General features: G+C 38.9%; 1 protein-coding gene across 7 annotated transcripts in view; it reads left to right on the forward strand.

The window, feature by feature from the left end:
* Positions 1-23,764, forward strand: part of Patj (PATJ crumbs cell polarity complex component) — a 360,314-nt gene that overhangs the window by 217,825 nt on the left and 118,725 nt on the right. For all 7 annotated transcript variants that reach the window (XM_046450923.2, XM_046450925.2, XM_058581534.1 and 4 more), the window contains one exon: positions 2,167-2,258. In XM_046450923.2, coding sequence (XP_046306879.1) covers positions 2,167-2,258 — 92 coding nt within the window. The remainder of the gene's footprint in view (positions 1-2,166; positions 2,259-23,764) is intronic.

The following is a 23,764-nucleotide window of genomic DNA, read 5'->3' on the forward strand; positions in this document are numbered from 1 at the left end:
AGGCTTAAACAGGTTTGGTTTATAAAAGGCTCACTGGATGCAGAGGCCAGGCACAAGGGAGAAAACATTCGCAAACAGTTATCTGAGTGCAGGCTTTGAATCAGGTTTGTTCCACATGTCATCTCATTTACAAATATGATTTAACGACTCTTGTTTGTAGTTCTTTGTAAGTTAATGACGTTGGAAAATATGACTAGCAAAAAACATGATCAGACTAGACATACTATCCTGGAACCTGGTTTTGCTGCTTAATACATTTTGGACGTTTCCTATGTCATTAAGTATGCTTTTTCACATTACTTTTAATGACTACATTATTTCTCCAGCCATTTCCCTTAGTTAAATAACTAAATTAGGTAAGAAGATATATATAAATTGGGTGTGTAGCACAATGGTAGAGTACATGCTTAGCATGTGCAAGGCCCAGGGCTCAATCTCCAGCATCCCTTATAAAAAGATATAGATTGATATCTATCTGCATATATGTGTGTGTGTGTGTGTGTATAATGCATATACATATAATTTATATAAAATTAGGTTTTACATATAACATGCTATTTTGGGACCTGGTTTGCACACCACACACATGCACACACACAAACTAATTATATAAAAATTACACCATGAAAACAGAAAATATTTGTAGAGAATATATAATCTGGAGAGTGGACACATTTCTAAATGCATGATATTATAACTAAAAACAGATGAATGGTTTTGAACACAAAAAGAATTATTGGGTATTAAGAGCACTATAAATAAAATGCAAAAGCATTGCCCCTTCTAATTCTCAGAACAGTTCTGTGAAGTAGGTACTTAAATTCCTTTTAGAGGGGAGGAAACTGAGTCCCAGAGAAATGACGTTGTGAAAAAACAGATTCCTGTGAGATCGAGAGCTTGGTGAAGCAGGAGGCCTGATAGATAGCAGGTAGAATGAAGAGGTAACTCAAGCTGGTCACCACAACAGCCCTGGGTGTGAAGCCTGGCTCAGCCTCTTTTGGCAAGGTGATGGACAAGCTTCTTTCAAGACAGTTACAAACATTATACTTTCATTCCAGCTTTTGAAGCACTCACTTATATCTGCTCTCTCATTTTAACTGTTGTGACAAAAAAAGATACTTTTGTGTCTTCAAAGGTTTGTCAGGTGTATTTTCAAATGCAAAATTTCAGAGACATCAAGGGCAGACAAAGTAGGTTCTGATTACTAAAGTCTTTGATACCTTTTTATTATCCCTTGTAGAGTATATTGTACTATGTTTTAAAAAGTAGAAATTATCAAGGTCACAGTTAATAAGGTTACTATAATAGTATACTATTATTAATTGCTCATTAGAGAGAGATAAAGCCAAAATGTAAGAGCAATTATTAATTCAATGAAATAAAATAAGAGAATGATTATAGCTATCCTCACAGGCTATCAGTGGGAACATCTAGAATGGAAAACTTTATATCTCATGTTTTTAGATCATATGTAGGTGACAGCAATCAAGTTTAAAAATTCCTCATCTTAGACATGAACAGATGGCTCATTGATTGTCTACTGTAAAATATTTGTATGCATTTGATCTACAATTTGACTTAAAACGGGAATACATATTTATCTCCTCGGGGGTAGCAAAATTTATGCTGTGTAATAACCTTGACACATTTACAGAATCACGTTTAATGGGTCCTCCAGAGCTCTGGTGAATACTACAGTTTAGTCTGTTTTCTGCATTTTTTAGGAATCTGGAAAAGCTGTAGGAAATGAAATATCTATCATAAAGTTTTTACATTGAGCTCAACTACTGTTTAGTGAAACAATCAAGAACTTATGTTCTTTTTAACTGTAGTCAAAATTGAACTTATGAGATTCTTATGGCTGCTTAGAATTAGTGTTTGTACTAAAAAGAATAAAGATTTTTAGCCTTATTCAGACCTACATATAATCCTTGAAAACTAATAGTCTTGCGATGGGAGTGTGGCTTAGTGGTAAAGCACTTACAAAGCATGCATAAGGCCCTGGGTTTAATCCCCAGCACTGAAGGAAATAAAAAAAAAAAAAAGGAAAACTTTATTACTTAGTTTCAAATACATACATATAGACTTGTAAATGTATATAAACATATTTTACATAAAATATACAGATGGTGTTTGTACAAGTACATTTTTTTTCCTCTCAAACAGATAAATAATCAGATCCTCTATGGAAGAAGTCACCAAAATGCATCTGCCATTATTAAGACTGCCCCATCCAAGGTCAAGCTTGTTTTCATCAGGTAAGATATAGATAGGTCTGGTTTTCTAAAATCTATAGTCTCTTCTAAAGATGTTTTTATTGGTGTAATATTATTTTAGTTTTGGTTTGTGTAAGAAAATCTCTGTCTTTTCTAAAAATATCTTTTCCTTTCTGTCACATTATGAAAAGTACAGTTGTTTTTAACTATGGGATTTTTCTTGTTTGATTGTTTTGTTTTATTTTGTTTTACCTGATAGAATTGGGAATTGAGGTCAGTATTTATGTTTCCATTATTAAAAATTCTTACCTTGCTGGATTTGGTTACTGTGTATATAAATATAATTTCTCCTGGCACCATCTGTGGACTCACTAACGTCTTCATCAGAGAATCAGCAGGAAACAACCCAGGAAAGTTTGGGGAGCTTATTAAGAGTGCTGGTGAGAGATCCAGAGTGAGGAGATGTCAACTCTGCCATTGAGAATGGTGTGTGTTTGGGGGTCCACATTTACCCAACCTGACTTGCTACCTGACTGAGCCCTTGTGGTGTAAATGAATCAGAGTAGCCATTATTGCCACATCAGCAGTAGAATGAGGTTCTTTACTTCTCTGTTATTTGGATGAAATGATAAGTAAATCTGAATTGTTTTTAAGTGATGTAACTAGCCCTATTCATTAATGTCACCCTCTAGGCCTTGGTTATCATCTGTAAAGTGGGGATAGCAAAGCCCTACCTCTTTCACTGGGATATTTCAAAAAGTTTAAATGTCAACATAATGTTGAACATATAGTAATGTTAGCTGCTATTTTATAATTTGTCTTGTTCTTCCCTTTCTCATTAGTTGCCAATCACAGGAAACACTGGGATTAGAGGGTACTTTCGTTCCCAGTATTGAAATATTCCTTCCCATGTAGATATTCAGCCTCACCTGGACTTGCTACTTTTCTTCTGAAGCAGTCCTGCTCTGGAGCCCTTGTCTCCTACCTGGTGGTCCTTTCTGACTTCCTAATTTTCTACCTTACTAATAAGGGAGGAAACGTTGCCAAGCGTGGTGGCGCATGCCTATAATCCCAACAGCTTGGGAGGCTGAGGCAGGAAGATTAAGAGTTAAAAGCCAGCCTCAGCATCTTAGTGAGGCCTTAAGAAACTCAGCAAGACCCTGTTTCTAAATAATTTTTTTTTAAAGTGGGGTGGGGGCCAGGGAAGTGGCTCAGTGGTTAAGTGCCCTTGGGTTTAAATCCCTGTTTTTAAAAAAAAAAAAAAAAGCAGGAGAGCTTTCTTCCTTCTCATGTGCCCTTGTATGTTCAGGCTACCCCTTCAGACTTGCTCACCTTGATGTGCTCTATTGGCACCTTCTCCATTTTTGGTTCCCTTGTTCCTCTTGTCAGGGGTTGAATGAGAATTAGATGATAAAACTTAAACAATTTTGAAGAAAATTCAGCCATGCTAGATGTCGTCTGCAAGAGAGGTCCACACAAGTAATGGGTCTAGGTGTGAGGACGTCATCTAAAGCTGTGTGAGGACTGCGTGAGAAGGTGTGTGAGGCACTGCTGTGGTCTGGATGTGGTTTGAGTGTGTCCCTCAGGGATCGTGGTTGGAAGCTTGGACCCCAGTGTGGATATGTTAAAAGGAAGGGGGACCTGGAAAAGGTGAGGCCTAGTGGAAATTGATAGGTCACTGGGGACCCCACCCTCAGGAGGAATTAAGGTGGTTCTCAAGGGACTCTGGTAGTTCTCTTGAGAGCAAATCATAGAATAAGCCTGGGCTGGGGGTATAGCTCAGTGGTACATTACGTGCCAGGCATACACAAGGTCTGGTTTCAACCCAGAGCACTGCAAAAGGAAAAAGGAAAAATGAAAAAAATGAAGGAAGAAGACGCATCCTGCCTCCCCATGTGATTTCTGCCTCTCTTACACTCTCCCACTGTGATACAATCTGTCACGAGGCTTTTGTCAGAGCTGCCAGTATAATGCTGTTTGGACTTTCAGCCTCTAAAACTGAAAACTAAACAAGCCTCTTTTCTTTATGAGTTTCTCATTCTTAGATATTTTATAGTAGTAATGGAAAATGGACTAAGATACGTTTCTAACAATGTCACTCTATAGGGTTTAGTATTGAGTGGTGGCTGCTGCTGCAAGTGTTGCTGTTGACATTGCTGCAACCTCTTCAGCATCTGTGAGGTCTTTATTCCCAGTTCTGGGCTATCCTATTTTAATAGAGAGAAAAAAAAATTGAATCAGATCCAGAGGAAATAATGTAATAAAATGCAGCATTTAGGAAAGAGTACCCTTTTCCTTCAATGAAGAAAGCTTAAATGATTTGAAATTATATAGAATACAGAAGAGAAAGCTGAGTAGAATTTTAATAAACACAATAAAGCCCCATTGATTTAGTGTCAGATTTCAATTTCAATTGTTCAGAACAGAGCAGAATCAGTCAAGAAAATAATTTGCTGAGTAAATTGATGGTGCTGCTAAATGCTTATTTATTGAAGTGATTTTCAGTGATTTAGAAATATCCATGTACATTCAAAATACTTAATTATGAAATATATTAGTCCATTCTGGCTGCAATGACAAATGCCATAAACTGTGTCTTATAAACAGCAGAAATTTATTTCTCAAAGTTAGGAATGCTGGGAAGTATGAGATCAAGGTGCTGGCAGACCTGGTTTCTGTTGAGGGCCCCGCTTCCTGTCTTATTGAAGGTGTCTGCTGTTGGGTCTTCTTCATGTGGCAGGCGGGGTTCCCTGAGGCCCCTTTTACAAGGGAACTAATCCCTTTCCTGAGGGCTGCACCTCTTTCCTCATATTTTCATGTTGGGGATTAGGTGTCAACATATGAACTTGGAGGAAAACACAAGCATTCAGACCATAGAACGCACATTTCTTACAAAGTCATTCAATTATAATGCCTAACAAATAATGAGCATTCAGAAAACTATTGAAAAAAATTTCCTTTTTAGCTCCAACAAAACAATTGTAGATTGTCTATTTCCAAAAGCAACAATCATAGTTCAGTTACTGTTATTATAATTTTCCAATTTAAATATATACATTTATTTACTTATTTATTGAACTCAGTATTCAACAAAATTCTTGAGGACTCAGTCCCTTTTCCTATTATTGTACCAAATTCACTTAAGTTTGGAAGATCTTTATGTATTCTTTTATAGAAAGAAAAAAGACATAGGAGTGTTTCTGAGTAATCAATTGTCATATTCACTTTGTGACCATGAGTTTAAATTGAACCAGGAGAGATGTACACACAATTGATAGCTTTTTGTTGAGTAGATGTATATCTGATAATTTGTGTGCCAAAATTTAATTAATGCTTAAGTTGCCGTAAAGGAGGAACTGTTCTTCTGACATTCTTTCTTCCTTAAAGAGATAGCTTTCTTTCCTAAAGCCTGGCTGAATTAAAAGACTTTGTGATTGAGAAAAGAAACCCTGGATTCATCCTGTCTGGACTTGAATCCCAGCTCTATAGAACCCCAGCTAAGGGAGCGTGGTCAATTTCCTGACTCCGTAGTATGGGTCTGGTATAGCCATCTCATAAACTCTCTAATGTATTAGTTCATATAAATTACTAGTCCACATGGACTCAACAATGTTTGCCATTATGGTGATGATTATGATTATGGCAAAAAAAAAAAAAGGTGAAAGGAGAAAGAGGATGGAAGAGAAACCAGAAAAAAAGGAAGAAGGATAAGAAAAAAAAAAAAGAATCATTGTCTCTTATATACTTTTCCCCTCTGTTTACTTTTGTAACTCCATAGTGTTGAATATTTTTTAAGTGAATCACATTCATAAAGAAAAACCTAATTAACACAAAGGAATCCCCATATCTGTTATAAAATATAATCAATTATAAAATATAATAGATTTTACCTGGGTGAGTAATATCAAATAGTGTCAGAATTTGAGGCACTTAATGCAAAGAATAAAATATTTTATTGCTCCTCAAGTCTGCATATGACTAATGGGGAGTAATAATAGTAGATTTGCATCCTCTTTATATGTAGTGACCTTTATGGATACTCTGGGGACACATGGTAGATTTCTGTCCTATTTATACATTGGGACCTGTATGTAACCAATAGGGTTAAAATGGTAAATTTGCATCCTGTTATACTTGGTGGCCTGCATATTCAGATTGTTTGTCTAGCTCATTATGTACCTAGATACGTACCTTTTCACCTCTGCCTTATATGTTACCACTTTCCAACTATTGTTATAAAAACCCCAATTTTGCCTATTTTGAAACCAAATCCAGAAATAAGTAAAAATTGATTTTTTAACAAGTTTCAGGAGCTAGACACTTGAATCATCTCAGCACCACAAATGGGATTATAATTATGAACTCTGTGTCACTTGTACTGTGTTACAAGGTTACTTTGAAAACTAGTCTCTAAAGCTGTTAGTGTTTCTACTGGCAAAATTTCCTTCCTTAGTTGAAATTATTATTCAGTGTGCCTTTCCATTATATAGAAAATCTTGCCTTTTATATCGTGGCAGCTCTTTTTCAAATTTTTTGACAACTGAAATAAAAACAGACACTGGCCACAGGTTTTGAAGTGAGATTAGCAGTAATCTCAAAAAGCTGTTAAACTCTGCTGTGGACAACACTTTAATTAACTAAAGGCCGTCTATAGTGATGTACACTTGTGTGATCATGTCCTTGTCATATTCTCTTAACACATGTATTTATTCATACACTAATTGATTTGTCATTTGCAAGGGATCTATGGGGTCATTAGTGAAAATTAACAAGTTATATATACATAGCTTACATCGTCATTTTTCCTCTTTCTTTTTACATCATTAGATTTCCACAGTCCTGTAGATTGTATCCTAAACATGTCAATTCTCATATACTAAAGTATTTAACTTTGCATCATCCAGATGTGCATCACAGTCTGTGTTCTTACAGTGTACCACACATTCAATTCTATGGGTTTTCCTGTTTGGCATTATCCCCTCTACATGAGCAAACCAATTTAAGTACAGAAGGAGACCTCTATCAGTACGATGAAGAAGGAATTGCTGCATTTGGCAGTGCAGGGATCCAAGGAGATTAATGATCTTGCCTGCAGCTCTTGTCATACCTTCCCCCACTATCGAAAATTAAATGTCATGTATAACAACTCACTCTCCATTACTTAATTACATGTGGAAAATGTGTACTGTGTAAAAACTCCTGGGGCTAAAGGAGGCCAAATGAAACTGAAACCCTCGGAAAGATTTAGTGCTGGCTGTCAAGCCCTCCTGAGTAAAAGTGAACTCACCAGGGGGTCCACCTTACTGTATCGATTGAACATATGTCTTGTTTGTAATTAAAAACACAGTGTGGCCCATTGTCCTCTGGCCATATCCCTGAAAAAGGATATTGAGTTGAAATTAATGTGACTGTCAGAGTCATCACTAGGATGATGACCCTCTGAAGATGGAACTTGAATGCTGGATTTTAAAACCTGTATTATACTCTTGATTCATGAAATCTAGCTTTGATAAATAGGGAAAAAAGACTGTTTGCACAGCTCGAGTTTTACTTTCATGAAGAAAGTCGTTCATTTATTCAGCAGGTATCCCACGAGTGCCTGCTTGTGCTGATTGTGTGAAGTCAGTGAGGCGGAGAACATAGTCTCTGCTAAAAATGGAGACTGAAGGGCTGGGGTTGTGGCTCAGCCGCAGAGCGCTTGTCTAGCCATGCGAGGCACTGGGTTCGATCCTCAGCACCACATAAAAATAAATAAATAAATGTCCAACTACAACTAAAAATATATATATATTTTTTAAAAAATGGAGACAGAGAATAGGCCACAATCTAGTGCTTTATCCAGTGAGATAGGTCCTGCTGTGCTGTAGGAATGCACAGAAGACGCAGCTAACCTTGTCTTTGGGGCCTATGGGAAGAAGTCACAGAGACAGATGCTTAACACATTAAGTCCCAAATGTTTGATTCTGTGAACATGTCAGTGAAATTAACACAGGAGGCTTAAAATAGGGTGGAAATCATAATCTTACATATCCTTTATATATCTTTTCATATGATATGCCTACCATATATATAATTCAAACACTGTAATCGTTCACCTGTTTCTTTTCTCAAAAGAACAGAACTCTAAATGCATAATATTCACTTCAAAAGTTACTATAAGTGATGTATTTATTCAATTTAAGTTTTTATTCATGTCCCACGTTTGTGGTGATAGAACTCAACAGGTTAACTAAGACCTGAAGGATAAAAGCAAAGTCACAGCACGTATAGAAACCCAAAGTTTCCAGAACTAGGTGTTATGTCCAGTGCATCTGAACATGTACTTGTAGGAGAAAAGCAGTCCTTTCTTAGGAGAGAACCATTAAATGGTCCAGCTGTGTAAGTTCATTATTTGGAATCCGGGAAGGAGACATCTTCTTGACTTTCGTGCACCATTAAAGAATGCAGTGCCATTTTCAAATGCACAATAAAATAACACACGTGGTATGTTTGACCAGAAGTGTTGAGGAGGTGGCCTGTCATTAGCCCTGAACCCGTCCAGGAGTTGCAAGGAGGAAGGAAGCAGAGACACTCTGGCGGCTTCAAGGATCTTCTGTCTCTGGTTAGTGACACCATGTGGGAGACCCGCAGAGTCTCTCGGAGTACTCTGAAATGCCCATTCTCACCTCAGTTCTTGCAGTACTTGTTTCCTGTATAGCACTATCCATGTTAAATAATAACAAACTATCAACTCTTGTAACTAGAAGTTATAGGCTTGTCATCAAGGATAAGGTAGAGTTAGAATGTTTTGTATTTCCATATTTTGTCAGACATTGAAAGGTATACATCCAAGTGAGAAGCACTGTTCCCTTTGAAATACTATAACCTGGGGAACTTGTACATTTAATACAGTTATGATTCCACTGGGTCATACATTTCTGGAATCATCTTAAGCCTATGGCATATTCTTTCTAATATCCATAATAGCTAGATTCTTTTTTTCTTTTGAGGGTGATTTAAGCCAATCTGGAATGACCAAATATTTTATAGGGCCATTTATGAGTTAGGTGAATTCAGTGAATTAGATAAAGTACTAAAACCAAAAAGAAGTCCGTCTTTCTTTCTCTCTCTCTCTCTCTCTCTTCCTCTCTCTCTCTCTCTCTTCCTCTCTCTCTCTCTCTCTCTCTCTCTCTCTCTCCCTCCCTCTCCCTCTCCCTCCCTCCCTCCCTCCCTCTCTCTTTAATGTTCTCTTATACAGTGCTGGTGATTGAACCTAGGACCTTATACCTCTAGGCAATCGCTCTATCCCTTATCTTTCTTAGATAACTCATAAAGTATCTTTGAAAATCAGTTTTATTATTTCATAAAGAGAATTTTTATTTGCTATGCCCATTCCTTAACAGTACCAGCATATAGCTTATAGGAATTATGACTATTTGTTTCATCCCTTTTGGCACTCAGAAACACCTGTGGTCATCAGGGATGATATGGGCATTTTTTTTCTTGTTTGCTGGTTGATGTTTATGCCTATGAGGATGGAGTTACAGTTAAGTGGCAGAGCACTTGCCTAGCATGTGCAAGGCCCTGGGATCAGTTCCCAGCACCACACACTCTCTCTCTGTCCATCCACATAGACATACACACACATGCATACATATGCAAATATACATACATATCTCTGACATATGTTCTTTGTCCTGGAAATTGCCTGTTTCCTTTAGTGTACCTTCCACATGCAGACACGTGTATACACACATGTTCACAGCATAAGCACACATGTGCGTGCACATACACATGGTGGGACAGTAAAAATAACAAATCCAGATGCCTATCTCCCAGTGGAAGCTGAAAGAGCCCGCTCCTTCTTTCACTGCTGAGTTTCGGCCAGTAAGTGTTCATGTGACCTCAGCCTGGACAATGGGAGACCTTAGGCTTAGAATTGGAAGCTAATAATGTGAATGATATGTATATGAATGGTGTTTATTCCCATTGACCACAGTGTCCTGATCAAATGTTCCTGCAATGACGTTACTTTGCTTCCTGCTTCCTTGTTCTCTGGAGGTCTCTTAGTTCAAAACTATTCCCAGCCTGGTCCTATAGCCCTTCTTTATTTTGAGATCCCAGTATTGGGATCTTACATTGGCCCAAATTCATTTCTCTTGCTTGCTGACAAAGAATCCTATTAAATAGGAAGGACTGTAAAAGTAGAGCTTTCTGAACAGGACATGAGTAACCAGAGTGAGAAATTTAGTTTCCTCTGTGCATTTTCTTGTCACAGGCAGGCATTTAGTCTCCATTCTCAGAAGTTTTTGTCTTTGAAACACCTTTAGCAGAGCATAGGACCTCTGAACAAGTCTCCACAGCATGCTTCCTATTGCCAAACCGTTTATTGGCTCTGGAAACAGGATCACCATGGTTATGGCAGAGGAATCAAAACTTATCCTGAGCCAATCTCTGTGGGGAGGGTCACCTTCCCAGCACATGGGTTGGATATCTGAACATTTGGGCTTTTTCAGCCAGGCATAAGAGGGGAATGACTAAGGGCATCTACTATACTATCTTTTAGAAAGAATGGCTCTGAGAAGCTTATTTGGCTAACTCCTCCACCCCACCCAGTCTTAGACTCCCTACCTCAACCTTCCTGCCAGTTTGTACTGTCAAACATTTTTTAAGCCACCTTTTCCTCTGTGCAACTGTAACAATTAATTTAGAACTTGCCTGGGGGCACCTTTTAAAATGTGGGTCTGGATGCTGAGTTACTCTCAGCAGCTCTTGTTAGTGATTGACATTGGCATGCCAAGAAAATAGAATTCATAATTCCACTGTCATTGAACTTTGTCTCTGCTCAGCACATCCAGCTTTTTGATTGCTTCTTCCATTTGTGAGTTGGAAACTACTCATTCTGTTCATATAGTTAGGGATAGCTCCTGGCATCTTTTCAGAAAGGAATTTAGTTCCCATTGAGCTGTAATGATTTGCTTTGTCTTATATGTTACTTTCAGGTCATTTGTATGAGGTTTTTCTGGCTGAATGTTAATTCAATGTCATGTTCCAGTTGTAAAGTTGTTTTTGCTTTTTTTTTTTTTGTTTTCCCAAGTGTCTTGAATCACTCAAGTTAGTAGTCAGAAAATAATATTTGTGCCTGTTGGGTTCCTCTGTCCTTGTTTATTCAACATTTTTGTAGTGTGTGCATCTAGATTTAGATTGTAGTTGGAATTGTTTTAGAAGAGGTTGGAGGGGAAAAAAAAGTCACCTAAACCAACCTAGTTAGCATTTCATGATAAATGCAGGCCCCAAACTTCTGCTTTTAGCACAGAATAAAATCCTCTAGGTTTGGTGAGAGTGCATTTTGAAGAGGTAGGACCAGAACAGTCCTAAAGAAAATAGTGATTTTAAATAGTAATCTCAATAAGTCCAACATTATTCCCATCACCATTTACTTTCTTTTTCTTTTTGTTAATTTTTTGTAGTTGTATATGGACACGATACCTTTATTTTTATTTATTTATTTATGTTTTATGTGTTGCTGAGGACCGAACCCAGTGCCTCACAAATACTAGTTGAGTGCTCTACCACTGAGCCACAACCCCAACCCCTACTTTGTTTCTTTATCAGTTCATTTTTAAAAATTGTGGTGAAATACGTATAACACAAAATTTATCATCTTGGCCATTTAAAGTTTATAGTTGAGAGGAATTAAATGCATTCACATTGTTCAACCTTCAGTACCGTCCATCTGCAGAACATTTTCATCTTCTAAAACTGTAATTCTTTTTTTTTTTAAAACTGTAATTCTTTATCCATGACAAAACCTCCCATTCCTCTCTTCACCCTTGGCAATCACTGTTCCACTGTCTGTCTCTGAATGTGTCTACTAGGTACCTCCACACAGCAGAATCCTGCCATATGTGTTCTTTGCCTAACCAGCTTATTTCACTTAGTGTGTTAACAAGATTCATTCATGTTGTAGCATCTATCAGAATTTCCCTCCTTTTTAAGTCTGAATAATATTCCATTGTATGTATATTCCATCTTGTGTATGTGCCACTTTTTTTTTTTTTTAAATCCTTTCATCCATTAATGAATACTTGAGTTGATTTCACCTTTTGGCTGTTGGAAATGATGCTGCTGTGAACATTCATTTGTAATATTTCCTTTGAAATGCTGCTTTGAATTCCTCTGGCTATAGACCCACAAGTAAAATTGCTAGGTTGTATGAGTATTTATTTTTTAATATTCTGAGAAGCCTCCATCCTGTTTTTCCTGGGAGCTGCACCATTTTTATTTTTCCCACCAACAGTGTACAAGGTTCCCGTTTCCTCACATCCTTGCCAGTACTTGTTTTCTGCCTTTTTCACCATTCTAATGAGTGAACAGGGGTTTCTCATCATGATATGGATTTGCATTTCACTGATGATTAGAGATATTGAACATCTTTTCGTGTGCTTATTGGTTGTTTGTATATTTTCTTTGGAGAAATGTCTATTCATATCCTTTCCCTGTTTGTTTAATCAGGTTGCTAATTTTGTTATGATTGTTATTGAGTTGTAGAAGTATTTCTGTATTCTGAAACATGATTTGCAAATATTTTCTCTTATTCCATAGGTTGCCTTTTCACTCTCTTGGTTGTGTTTGATGAAGAATGTTTCAAATTTTGATGTAATCCCATTTGTCTATTTTTGCTTTTGTTGCCTGTGCTTTTAGTGTCATTTAAAATAAATCATTATTAAGATCCAATGTCACAGGCTTTTTTCTCCATGTGTTTCTTCTAAGAATTTTCTATTTTATTTCTTATTTTTAGGTCTTTGATCCCTCTTTTTTTGTGTACCAGGAATTGAACCCAGGAGCATTTAACCTTTGAGCCATATCCTCAGCCTTTTATATGTGTGTGTGTATGTGTGTGTGTGTGTGTTTTATCTAGAGACAGGGTCTCACTGAGTTGCTGAGGCTGACTTTGAACTCACTATCCTCCTACCTCAGCCTCCTGAACTGCTGGGATTACAGGCATGTGCCACTGCACCTAGCATTTTGATCCATTTTTAACTAATTTTTATATATAGTATAAAGGAAGGAACTACCTTATTCTTTTTGCATGTGATTATCCAGTTTTTCCAGCACTAATTGTTGAAAAAATCTTCATTTCCCTTGTTGAATGTCTTGCTATTCTCCTTGAGAATCATTTAATCATATAAATGTTAATTTCTGGACTGTCTGTTCTATGGCATCCATATATCTTTATGCCAGTACCACATGGCTCTGATTACTGTAGCTTTGTATTAAGTTTTGAAGCCAGGAAGCGTGAGACCTCCTCCAAATTAGTTCTTTTTCAAAATTGTTTTGGCTGTTTAGCTCTACGAATTTTTGGATGGGATACACTTTCCCTTTTAAAAGTAGAAATACCCATTGGAGAAATCTCAGACCTTGTAAATGAAAAGTATGGCATTCTACAAACACACAAACACGCTTCATTTACATTGGTAGCATCTTTTATTTTTCCTCATTCAGAAATTGCTCACTGAGCTTCCCAGAAACATAAATTTGTTGTGTTTATAGCCCATTAATTCTTCTTTTGACCACAATTTGTCCTGTTCCTCTAGAGTTTATCTTAGAGCATCTTTTGTATTTCTCTTTGGGAATTAGTCAAGGGTTGTTGAAGTAATGCTTTAAAGACATGTTAATAAACCCCTTGTTACAGTTTGAATTGTGTTTATAATTTTAATGGATAAAAAATATACAATTGAATCAACAAATCTCTGTATATGACATGTATGTGCCTCTAAAAATGTAAAGTATCCTTAAAGAACAGGATGCAGTTGCTGAGAAACCATGTAATTAGTTTAGAAATTCAGCAGGGAGTGGCTGCTATTAGAGAAGTAGGTGCAGCAAGAACCTGCTGATGCTACCCAGGTAGAGTGATGTGGGCAGGAACTGAGTCCAAACTTCCTGAACAAATGCAAATATTTACTGAGGACCTACTGTATGGTAGATGCTATGCAAAGCCACAAGTTATGAAGTTCTCCAAGAATTGTAAGACGTGCAAATAAGTAATTACAAAACAAGCACCAATAAAGGGAGCTCTTGGACATGGGTTCTTCAGGTTCCATCTTCAGGCTTGTTTCTAGGGGATAGTTTTCACAGTTGAGAAGGGAATGATTTCAATTGATTTAGATGCAGAAAAAAAAAAAACAGAACAAGGAAACCAGTAGGGGCACTCTTTTTATGATCCAGGCAATTCAAAAGGTACAAGAATTAGGCTGGGGACAAGGAACTAGGAGAAAGAATAAAGGCTTTAGAATGAAACCATTAGTCTTGGTGCCTTTAGTTAACTGAAGACGTGGAGCCTGGAAGTTTAAACATCTAAGGCTCAATATCATGAAACCATAAAACATAAAATTTTAACTGTTATTGCACTTTACCCTTTGCATTATCTCACAACAACTCAGCTAGTAGATATTATCCCAATTTCATAGGTTAAGAAACCAAGATTGTTAAAGCTGTTCTGTATCTTATCTATAAGTTATCAGTGATATAATCTGTATTTTTTCTCAATCTCTCTGTACCTTTGCCTAGATTTCTTTCCAGGATAGCCTAGTTGTTTTCCTTTACTACATATAATCACAGATCTATTTTTCAGTTGTAGCATAATTTATACTCAGCACAACAGATTTTAAATGTTTAGTTTGTTGAGTTTTGATAATTGCATAACCTGTGTAATCTTCACCCCAAACAAACATACAGAGTATTTAGTCATACCCAAAGTCTGTGGGTGCCACCGTCTAATCACTCCCTCCTTCCCCCAGAATAAAGAGCTTCCTGATTTCTGTCACTCTGGGTTACTTGTGACAGTTTTTGAACTTAATACAAATAGAATCAAATAGTATTTATTTTTTCACGTCTTATTTCTTTCAATCAACATAGTGGTTTTGAGATTTATCCATGTTGTATTTAGCAAAAGTTTTTTCCTAAAATTACTCCTTAAAGTAATTTTGTATTTTACTGTAATATACAAAATGTGTAGATCTGTTCTTCTGTGGATCCTGTGTAGATCCATTCTCATGTATAGGTCCGTGGGCATTTTGGGTTGTTTCTAATTTTTAGCTATTATGAATAAGGTATAAAGATAGCTTTTTAAAAATTATTGTAAACTTTTGTATCTTGACTCAGAACAGACTCAGTCCGTGAGGAATAGACTCAGTTACGCTTCAGTAACAAACAGTCCTAATTCTCAGTGACTTAAAACAAAAAATATTTATTTCTTTCCTATGTTACATACACACTGAGATTTGGCAAGAGGTCCCCTCTGCTGTGTTCCTCACTAACTGCCAATACCATCAGTGGCAGGAAATGTGTTTTAATCGTTTTTGTATCCACAGTACAAATATCTGTTAAATAAATGTATGCATTCAAAATAAAATGAGAACTATATTGTTGAGTTTCAAGCAATTAAAATAAGCTGTAGCCAGTCTAACTCAAAAGGAGTGTGTCATAAGAATACAAGGATGTCGCACAGACTCTTATGAAAGGAGTCATACAACTAAGACTGAAGGGAAGGCACCCAGGCATCCCCAGAGCTGCTAGCAGAAGGGAGTTCTGAACCACTTAGCCTTGAGTTTTGCCTTTGGTAGTGTCTCCACACCACAGTCCTGAGCTCTGTGTGTCTCCTCTAGAGTTAAGAGTCCTGGAGAGAGAGAATTTGGCCTCAAACTAAAACAGGTGTCTGCCCCCTCCATCCACTCAGATTGAGGCAGTGTTATTTGAGTTAGCTGGTGTAGACATGATGACCCATCCAGGGACTGACTGTGAGCTGAGCAGATACTCCAAAGAATGGCCTTCACATGTGGTACTTCTGAGAGCTGATCAACCATTGGCAGCACATTGTTATTAACTTATTGAAGCAGCATGGAAAGCACAGGGCGTAGTTTGATGGCTCTGCTCTCCTTTCCCTGCCTTGTTCAGGCCCCTCTGACTCAACGGACATGTGCAGTATGCCTGCTCTCTGGCTCAGTACCCTGCTACAAGCTGGGATTCAAAGAACTAAGATCCCACCCTTGTTCTTGGAGAGGGAGAAAGAATAGCATGACAAGTATAGAGAGCAAGTCACACAGCAGTCACACACTCCTGTGGTCTCAGTTACGCTTCTGAAAATATCTGTGTTTGTCTTGACTCTCAAGATAGACCATTGTCATGTAACTTTACTACATTATATTGTTATAATTATTATATTAGTTTTAGTCTCCCACTGTGCTTAGTTTATAAAATTAAACTTTATCTTAGCTATGTGTATATAGAGAAAACTAGAATAAATGTCAAGTTTAATACTATCTGTGGTTTCCAGCATCCCCTGGGGGTCTTGGAATGTTTTCCCCAAGGACTGGGAGGACTTCGTACACACACAGAGTTCTGTACCCTGGAAAATAGTTCTCTTATCCGAGGTCCAACTCCATTATCTCTCCATCATCTATGAAAGATAATTATAAGAACACTACCAAACAATTGTGATCGAGAATTGCCATTCTGTATGGGGCACCACTGTCTAAGAAACTTATTAACTTTATGGAAAGAAAGATTATTTATGAAGCAAACAGATTTCATTCCTTATATGATTCTTAGGGGGTCAAAGATTCCCTACAAGTCATTCAGGCTAACTGCTCAGTTACAGTATAAGTGCCTTCTGTCCTTTGGCTTCCCTCTTCTTTATTTTCTCTTGAAATTGCTAGTAAGTCAGCTTTCTACAGCTTGATGCTGAGGTGTGTGAAAATTCACTATGAAGCAGAGTATAAGGAATTATGAACTATAACTTCTTTTTTTTTTTTTTAATTTTTTATTGTGGGTTGTTCAAAACATTACAAATTTCTTGACATATCATATTCCACACTTTGATTCTAGTGGGTTATGAACTCCCACCTTCACCCCATACACAGATTGCAGATTCACATCAGTTACACATCCATTGATTTACAAATTGCCATACTAGTGTCTGTTGTGCTCCGCTGCCTTTCCCATCATCCACCCTCACCCCTCCCCACCTCTCCCCTCCCCTCCCCTCCTCTCTCTCTACCCCCTCCACTGTATAACCCTGAGGGTCTCCTTCCATTACCGTGCAATTTACCTTCTCTCTCCCTTTCCCTCCCACCTCTCATCCCTGTTAAATGTTAATCTTCTTCTCCTGTTCTTCGTCCCTACTCTGTTCTTAGTTACTTTCCTTATATCAAAGAAGACATTTGGCATTTGTTTTTTAGGGATTGGCTAGCTTCACTTAGCATAATCTGCTCTAATGCCATCCATTTCCCTGTAAATTCTATGATTTTGTCATTTTTTAATGCAGAGTAATACTCCATTGTGTATAAATGCCACATTTTTTTTATCCATTCGTCTATTGAAGGGCATCTAGGTTGGTTCCACAGTCTTGCTATTGTGAACTGTGCTGCTATGAACATCGATGTAGCAGTGTCCCTGTAGCATGCTCTTTTTAGGTCTTTAGGGAATAGACCAAGAAGGGGAATAGCTGGGTCAAATGGTGGCTCCATTCCCAGCTTTCCAAGAAATCTCCATACTGCTTTCCAAATTGGCTGCACCAATCTGCAGTCCCACCAGCAATGTACAAGTGTACCCTTTTCCCCACATCCTCGCCAGCACTTGTTGTTGTTTGACTTCCTAATGGCTGCCAATCTTACTGGAGTGAGATGGTATCTTAGGGTGGTTTTGATTTGCATTTCTCTGACAGCTAGAGATGTTGAGCATTTTTTCATGTACTTGTTGATTGACTGTATGTCCTCCTCTGTGAAGTGTCTGTTCAGGTCCTTGGCCCATTTGTTGATTGGGTTGTTTGTTCTCTTATTGTCTAATTTTTTGAGTTCTTTGTATACTCTGGATATTAGGGCTCTATCTGAAGTGTGAGGAGTAAAGATTTGTTCCCAGGATGTAGGCTCCCTATTTACCTCTCTTATTGTTTCTTTTGCTGAGAAAAAACTTCTTAGTTTGAGTAAGTCCCATTTGTTGATTCTAGTTATTAACTTTTGTGCTATGGGTGTCCTATTGAGGAATTTGGAGCCCGACCCCACCGACTGTAGATCGTAGCCAACTTTTTCTTCTATCAGACGGCGCGTCTCTGATTTGATATCAAGTTCCTTGATCCATTTTGAATTCACTTTTGTGCATGGCGAGAGAAAGGGATTCAGTTTCATTTTGTTGCATATGGATTTCCAGTTTTCCCAGCACCATTTGTTGAAGATGCTATCCTTCCTCCATTGCATGCTTTTAGCCCCTTTATCAAATATAAGATAGTTGTAGTTTTGTGGATTGGTTTCTGTGTCCTCTATTCTGTACCATTGGTCCACACGCCTGTTTTGGTACCAGTACCATGCTGTTTTTGTTACTATTGCTCTGTAGTATAGTTTGAAGTCTGGTATCGCTATACCGCCTGATTCACACTTCTTGCTTAGCATTGTTTTTGCTATTCTGGGTCTTTTATTTTTCCATATGAATTTCATGATTGCTTTCTCTATTTCTACAAGAAATGCCATTGGGATTTTGATTGGCATTGCATTAAACCTATAGAGAACTTTTGGTAATATCGCCATTTTGATGATGTTGGTTCTGCCTATCCATGAACAGGGTATATTTTTCCATCTTCTAAGATCATCTTCTATTTCTCTCTTTAGGGTTCTGTAGTTTTCATTGTATAAGTCTTTCACCTCTTTTGTTAGGTTGATTCCCAAGTATTTTATTTTTTTTGAAGATATTTTGAATGGAGTGGTTGTCCTCATTTCCATTTCAGAGGATTTGTCGCTGATATACAGGAATGCCTTTGATTTATGCGTGTTGATTTTAAATCCTGCCACTTTGCTGAATTCATTTATTAGCTCTAATAGTTTCTTTGTAGAGCCTTTTGGGTCTGCTAGATATAGAATCATATCATCTGCAAATAGTGATAATTTAATTTCTTCTTTTCCTATTTTTATGCCTTTAATTTCTTTCGTCTGTCTAATTGCTCTGGCCAGTGTTTCGAGAACTATGTTGAAGAGAAGTGGAGAGAGAGGGCATCCCTGTCTTGTTCCAGATTTTAGAGGGAATGCCTTCAGTTTTTCTCCATTCAGAATAATGCTAGCCTGAGGCTTAGCATAGATTGCTTTTACAATATTGAGGTATGTTCCTGTTATCCCTAGTTTTTCTAGAGTTTTGAACATAAAGGGATGCTGTACTTTGTCAAATGCTTTTTCCGCATCTATCGAGATGATCATATGGTTCTTATTTTTAAGTCTATTGATGTGGTGAATAACATTTATTGATTTCCGTATATTGAACCAGCCTTGCATCCCAGGGATGAATCCTACTTGATCATGGTGTACAATTTTTTTTATATGTTTTTGTATCCGATTCGCCAGAATTTTATTGAGGATTTTTGCATCTAGGTTCATTAGAGATATTGGTCTGTAGTTTTCTTTCTTTGAAGTGTCTTTGTCTGGTTTAGGTATCAGGGTGATGTTGGCCTCATAGAATGAATTTGGAAGTTCTCCCTCCTTTTCTATTTCCTGAAGTAGCTTGAAAAGTATTGGTATTAGTTCTTCTTTAAAGGTTTTGTAAAATTCTGCTGTATACCCATCGGGACCTGGGCTTTTCTTAGTTGGTAGTCTTTTGATGGTTTCTTCTATCTCCTCAATTGATATTGGTCTGTTTAGGTTTTCTATATCCTCCTGACTCAATCTGGGCAGATCGTATGACTTAAGAAATTTATCTATGCCTTCACTATCTTCTAATTTATTGGAGTATAAGGATTCAAAATAGTTTTTGATTATCTTCTGTATTTCTGAAGTGTCTGTTGTGATATTGCCTTTTTCATCCCGTATGTTAGTAATTTGAGTTCTCTCTCTTCTTCTCTTCGCTAGCATGGGTAAGGGTCTGTCGATTTTGTTTATTTTTTCAAAGAACCAACTTTTAGTTTTGTCAATTTTTTCAATTGTTTCTTTTGTTTCGATTTCATTAATTTCAGCTCTGATTTTAATTATTTCTTGCCTTCTACTTCTTTTGCTGTTGTTTTGCTCTTCTTTTTCAAGGATTTTGAGATGAAGTATGAGATCATTTATTTGTTGGTTTTTTCTTTTTTTAAGGAATGAACTCCAAGCAATGAATTTTCCTCTTAGAACTGCTTTCAATGTGTCCCATAGATTCCGATATGTTGTGTCTGTGTTTTCATTTATCTCTAAGAATTTTTTAATTTCCTCCTTGATGTCTTCTATAACCCATTGATCATTCAGTAACCTATTGTTCATTCTCCAATTGATGTATGCTTTTTCCTTCCTTCTTTTATCGTTGATTTTCAGTTTCATTCCATTATGATCAGATAAGATGCATGGTAATATCTCTACTCCTTTATATTGTCTAAGAGTTGCCCTGTGACATAATATATGATCTATTTTTGAGAAGGATCCATGTGCTGCTGAGAAAAAAGTGTAACTGCTTGATGTTGGGTGGTATACTCTATATATGTCAATTAGGTCTAGGTTATTAATAGTGTTATTGAGTTCTATAGTTTCCTTATTCAACTTTTGTTTGGAAGATCTGTCCAGTGGCGAGAGAGGTGTGTTGAAGTCTCCCATGATTATGGTGTGGTGGTCTATTAGACTCTTGAACTTGAGAAGAGTTTGTTTGACGAACATAGCTGCACCATTGTTTGGGGCATAAATATTTATGATTGTTATGTCTTGTTGGTGTATGGTTCCCTTAAGCAGTATGTAGTGTCCCTCTTTATCTCTTTTGATTAACTTTGGCTTGAAATCTATTTTATTTGATATGAGTATGGACACGCCTGCTTGTTTCCGAGGTCCATATGAGTGATATGATTTTTCCCAACCTTTCACCTTCAGCCTATGTATGTCTTTTCCTATCAAATGCGTCTCCTGTAGGCAGCATATTGTTGGGTCTTGTTTTGTGATCCATTCTACTAGCCTGTGTCTCTTAATTGGTGAGTTTAAGCCATTAACATTTAGGGTTATTATTGAGATATGGGTTGTTCTTCCAGCCATATTTGTTTATTTCTGTTACTAAACATTGTTTGTTTTCCTCTTTGATTGTTTCCCCCCCCCCTTACTGTCCTACCTCCCACTGTTGGTTTTCATTGTTATTTTCCATTTCCTCTTCCTGTAATACTTTGGCTAGGATGTTTTGAAGAGATGGTTTTCTAGCTGCGAATTCTTTCAACTTTTGTTTATCGTGGAAGGTTTTAATTTCATTCTCCATCCTGAAGCTTAATTTCGCTGGATACACAATTCTTGGTTGGAACCCATTATCTTTCAGTGTTTGAAATATGTTATTCCAGGATCTTCTAGCTTTCAGAGTCTGTGTTGAAAGATCAGCTGTTATCCTGATTGGCTTGCCCCTAAATGTAATCTGCTTCCTTTCTCTTGTAGCTTTTAAAATTCTCTCCTTATTCTGTATGTTGGGCATCTTCATTATAATGTGTCTAGGTGTGGATCTCTTATGATTTTGCACATTCGGCGTCCTGTAGGCTTCTAGGATTTGGGATTCTGTCTCATTCTTCAAGTCTGGGAAGTTTTCTTGTATTATTTCATGGAATAGACTGCTCATTCCTTTGGTTTGGAGCTCTGTACCTTCCTGTATCCCAATGACTCTTAAGTTTGGTCTCTTAATGTTATCCCATATTTCTTGGATGTTCTGCTCATGGTTTCTTAACAGTCTTGCTGAGCTGTCTATGTTCTTTTCCAGTTGAAATACTTTGTCTTCATTGTCTGATGTTCTATCTTCTAAGTGTTCTACTCTGTTGGTAGTATTCTCCATTGAGTTTTTAAGTTGGTTTATTGCTTCCTGCATTTCTAGGATTTCTGATTGCTTGTTTTTTATAACCTCTATCTCCCTGTATAGTTGATCCTTTGCTTCCTGGATTTGTTTGCGTAATTCGTTGTCGAAGTGATCTTTCATTGTCTGATTTTGCTGTTTAATGTCTTCCTTGATACTCCAGATCATCTGAAGCATGTATATCCTGAATTCTTTATCTGACATTCCATCTGCTGCAGCTGTTACCTCTTCTAAAGTTGCGTTGACCTGCATTGCTTGTGGTCCTTTCTTTCCTTGTCTTTTCATACTGCTTGCGTATCTTTCCTGCAGGTGCGGGCGGCGGCTCTGCTCTCTCCTTATTCCAATTGGGGTGTCGTGGCTACCACGCCGGCAGGTCACTGGGCCTGTTCTGGGAGCTGGTGGCGGCTCTGTTCTGCCCCTACTCCAATTGGGGTGACGTGTCTGTCGTACCAGCAGGCCACTGGGCCTGTCCTGCTGGTCGGTCGCAGATCTGCCCACCTTTTGGGCACGAGTGGAGGCTCTGCTTTGCCCCTACTCCAATTGGGGTGTTGTGACTACCCCGCCTGCAGGATGCTGGGTCTGTTCCTGGCAAGGGAGGCGACTCTGCTCTGTCACTACTCCAATTAGGGTGGTGTTTGTACCCCGCCGGCAGGCTCCTGGGCCTGATCCGCCGGTCTGTTGTAGGTCTGCCTACCTTGAAGGCGCGGGCGGCGGATCTGCCCTGCCCCTCCTACCACGCCTGCGGACCCCTGGGCCTGATCTGCAGGTTGATCACTGGTCTGCTCACCCTGCGGGCACGGGTGACGGTTCCGCTCCACCCCCACTCCAATTGGGGTCACGTGACCACCACACCGGCAGGGCCTGATCCGGGCGTGGGATAAGGATCTGCTCTGCCCCTACTCGAGTTGGGGTGACGTGTGTACCACACTGGCAGGCCACTGGGCCTGACCCGCCAGGCTGTCACAGGTCTGTTTACCTTGCAAGCGCGAAGGGCGGCTCTGCCCTGCCCCTCCTACCACGCCCATGTACTACTGGGTCGTGGGTCTGCCCACCTGGCGGGTGTGGGTGTCGGCTCCGCTCCGCCCCCTCTCCAATTGGGGTCACGCGGTCACCACGCTGGCGAGCCGCTGGGCCTGCTCCGGGGGCTGGCGGCGGCCCGGCTCCTTCCCTCCGGCTCGAGGACAAATTGAGGAGACTCGGGTGACTGAGCCTCACCCCCCTTACCAGAAGACCAACTGCTTATGTCACCGCTGGTATTGATGAAGATCTCTCCTCCACCGCTTTCTGCTGACATCAGATCTCTGCCATGTTGGTATCCTATGCGAATGGCAGCATTTCGTCCCCCTTGCCAGGCAACCCAAGCAATGGGTGAGTCCTGACCTGCCCTCAGCAGGACCCGGACCGAGACACAGTTTCCGCGGGCTCCTAGCCCCGGTCCAGGGAAGTTCCGGGAGCCGGAACTCGGCCGCTCCGTGCTCGGTGTAAGCTCCTATAAGTGTAGGCTCCAAGAAGCAGCCCCCGCGGGCTCAGTTCCGGGAGCCGGAATTCGGCCGCTTAGTGTTTGGTGTATGCTCTGATAGTAGCAGGGTTCAAGAAGCAGCCTCCGCGGGCTCCGCAGCCCTGAGCCAGGGCGGTTCCGGGACGGTTCCGGGAGCCGGAACTCGGCCGCTCTGTGCTCGGTGTAAGCTCCTATAAGTGTAAGCTCCAAGAAGCAGTCCCCGCGGGCTCAGTTCCGGGAGCTGGAATTCGGCTTCTTG

This window comes from Marmota monax, unplaced genomic scaffold, assembly GCF_021218885.2.
Source record: "Marmota monax isolate L192 unplaced genomic scaffold, Marmota_monax_Labrador192_F-V1.1 WCK01_AAM20220418_F8-fsc00023, whole genome shotgun sequence".
Taxonomy (NCBI): Eukaryota; Metazoa; Chordata; class Mammalia; order Rodentia; family Sciuridae; genus Marmota; species Marmota monax.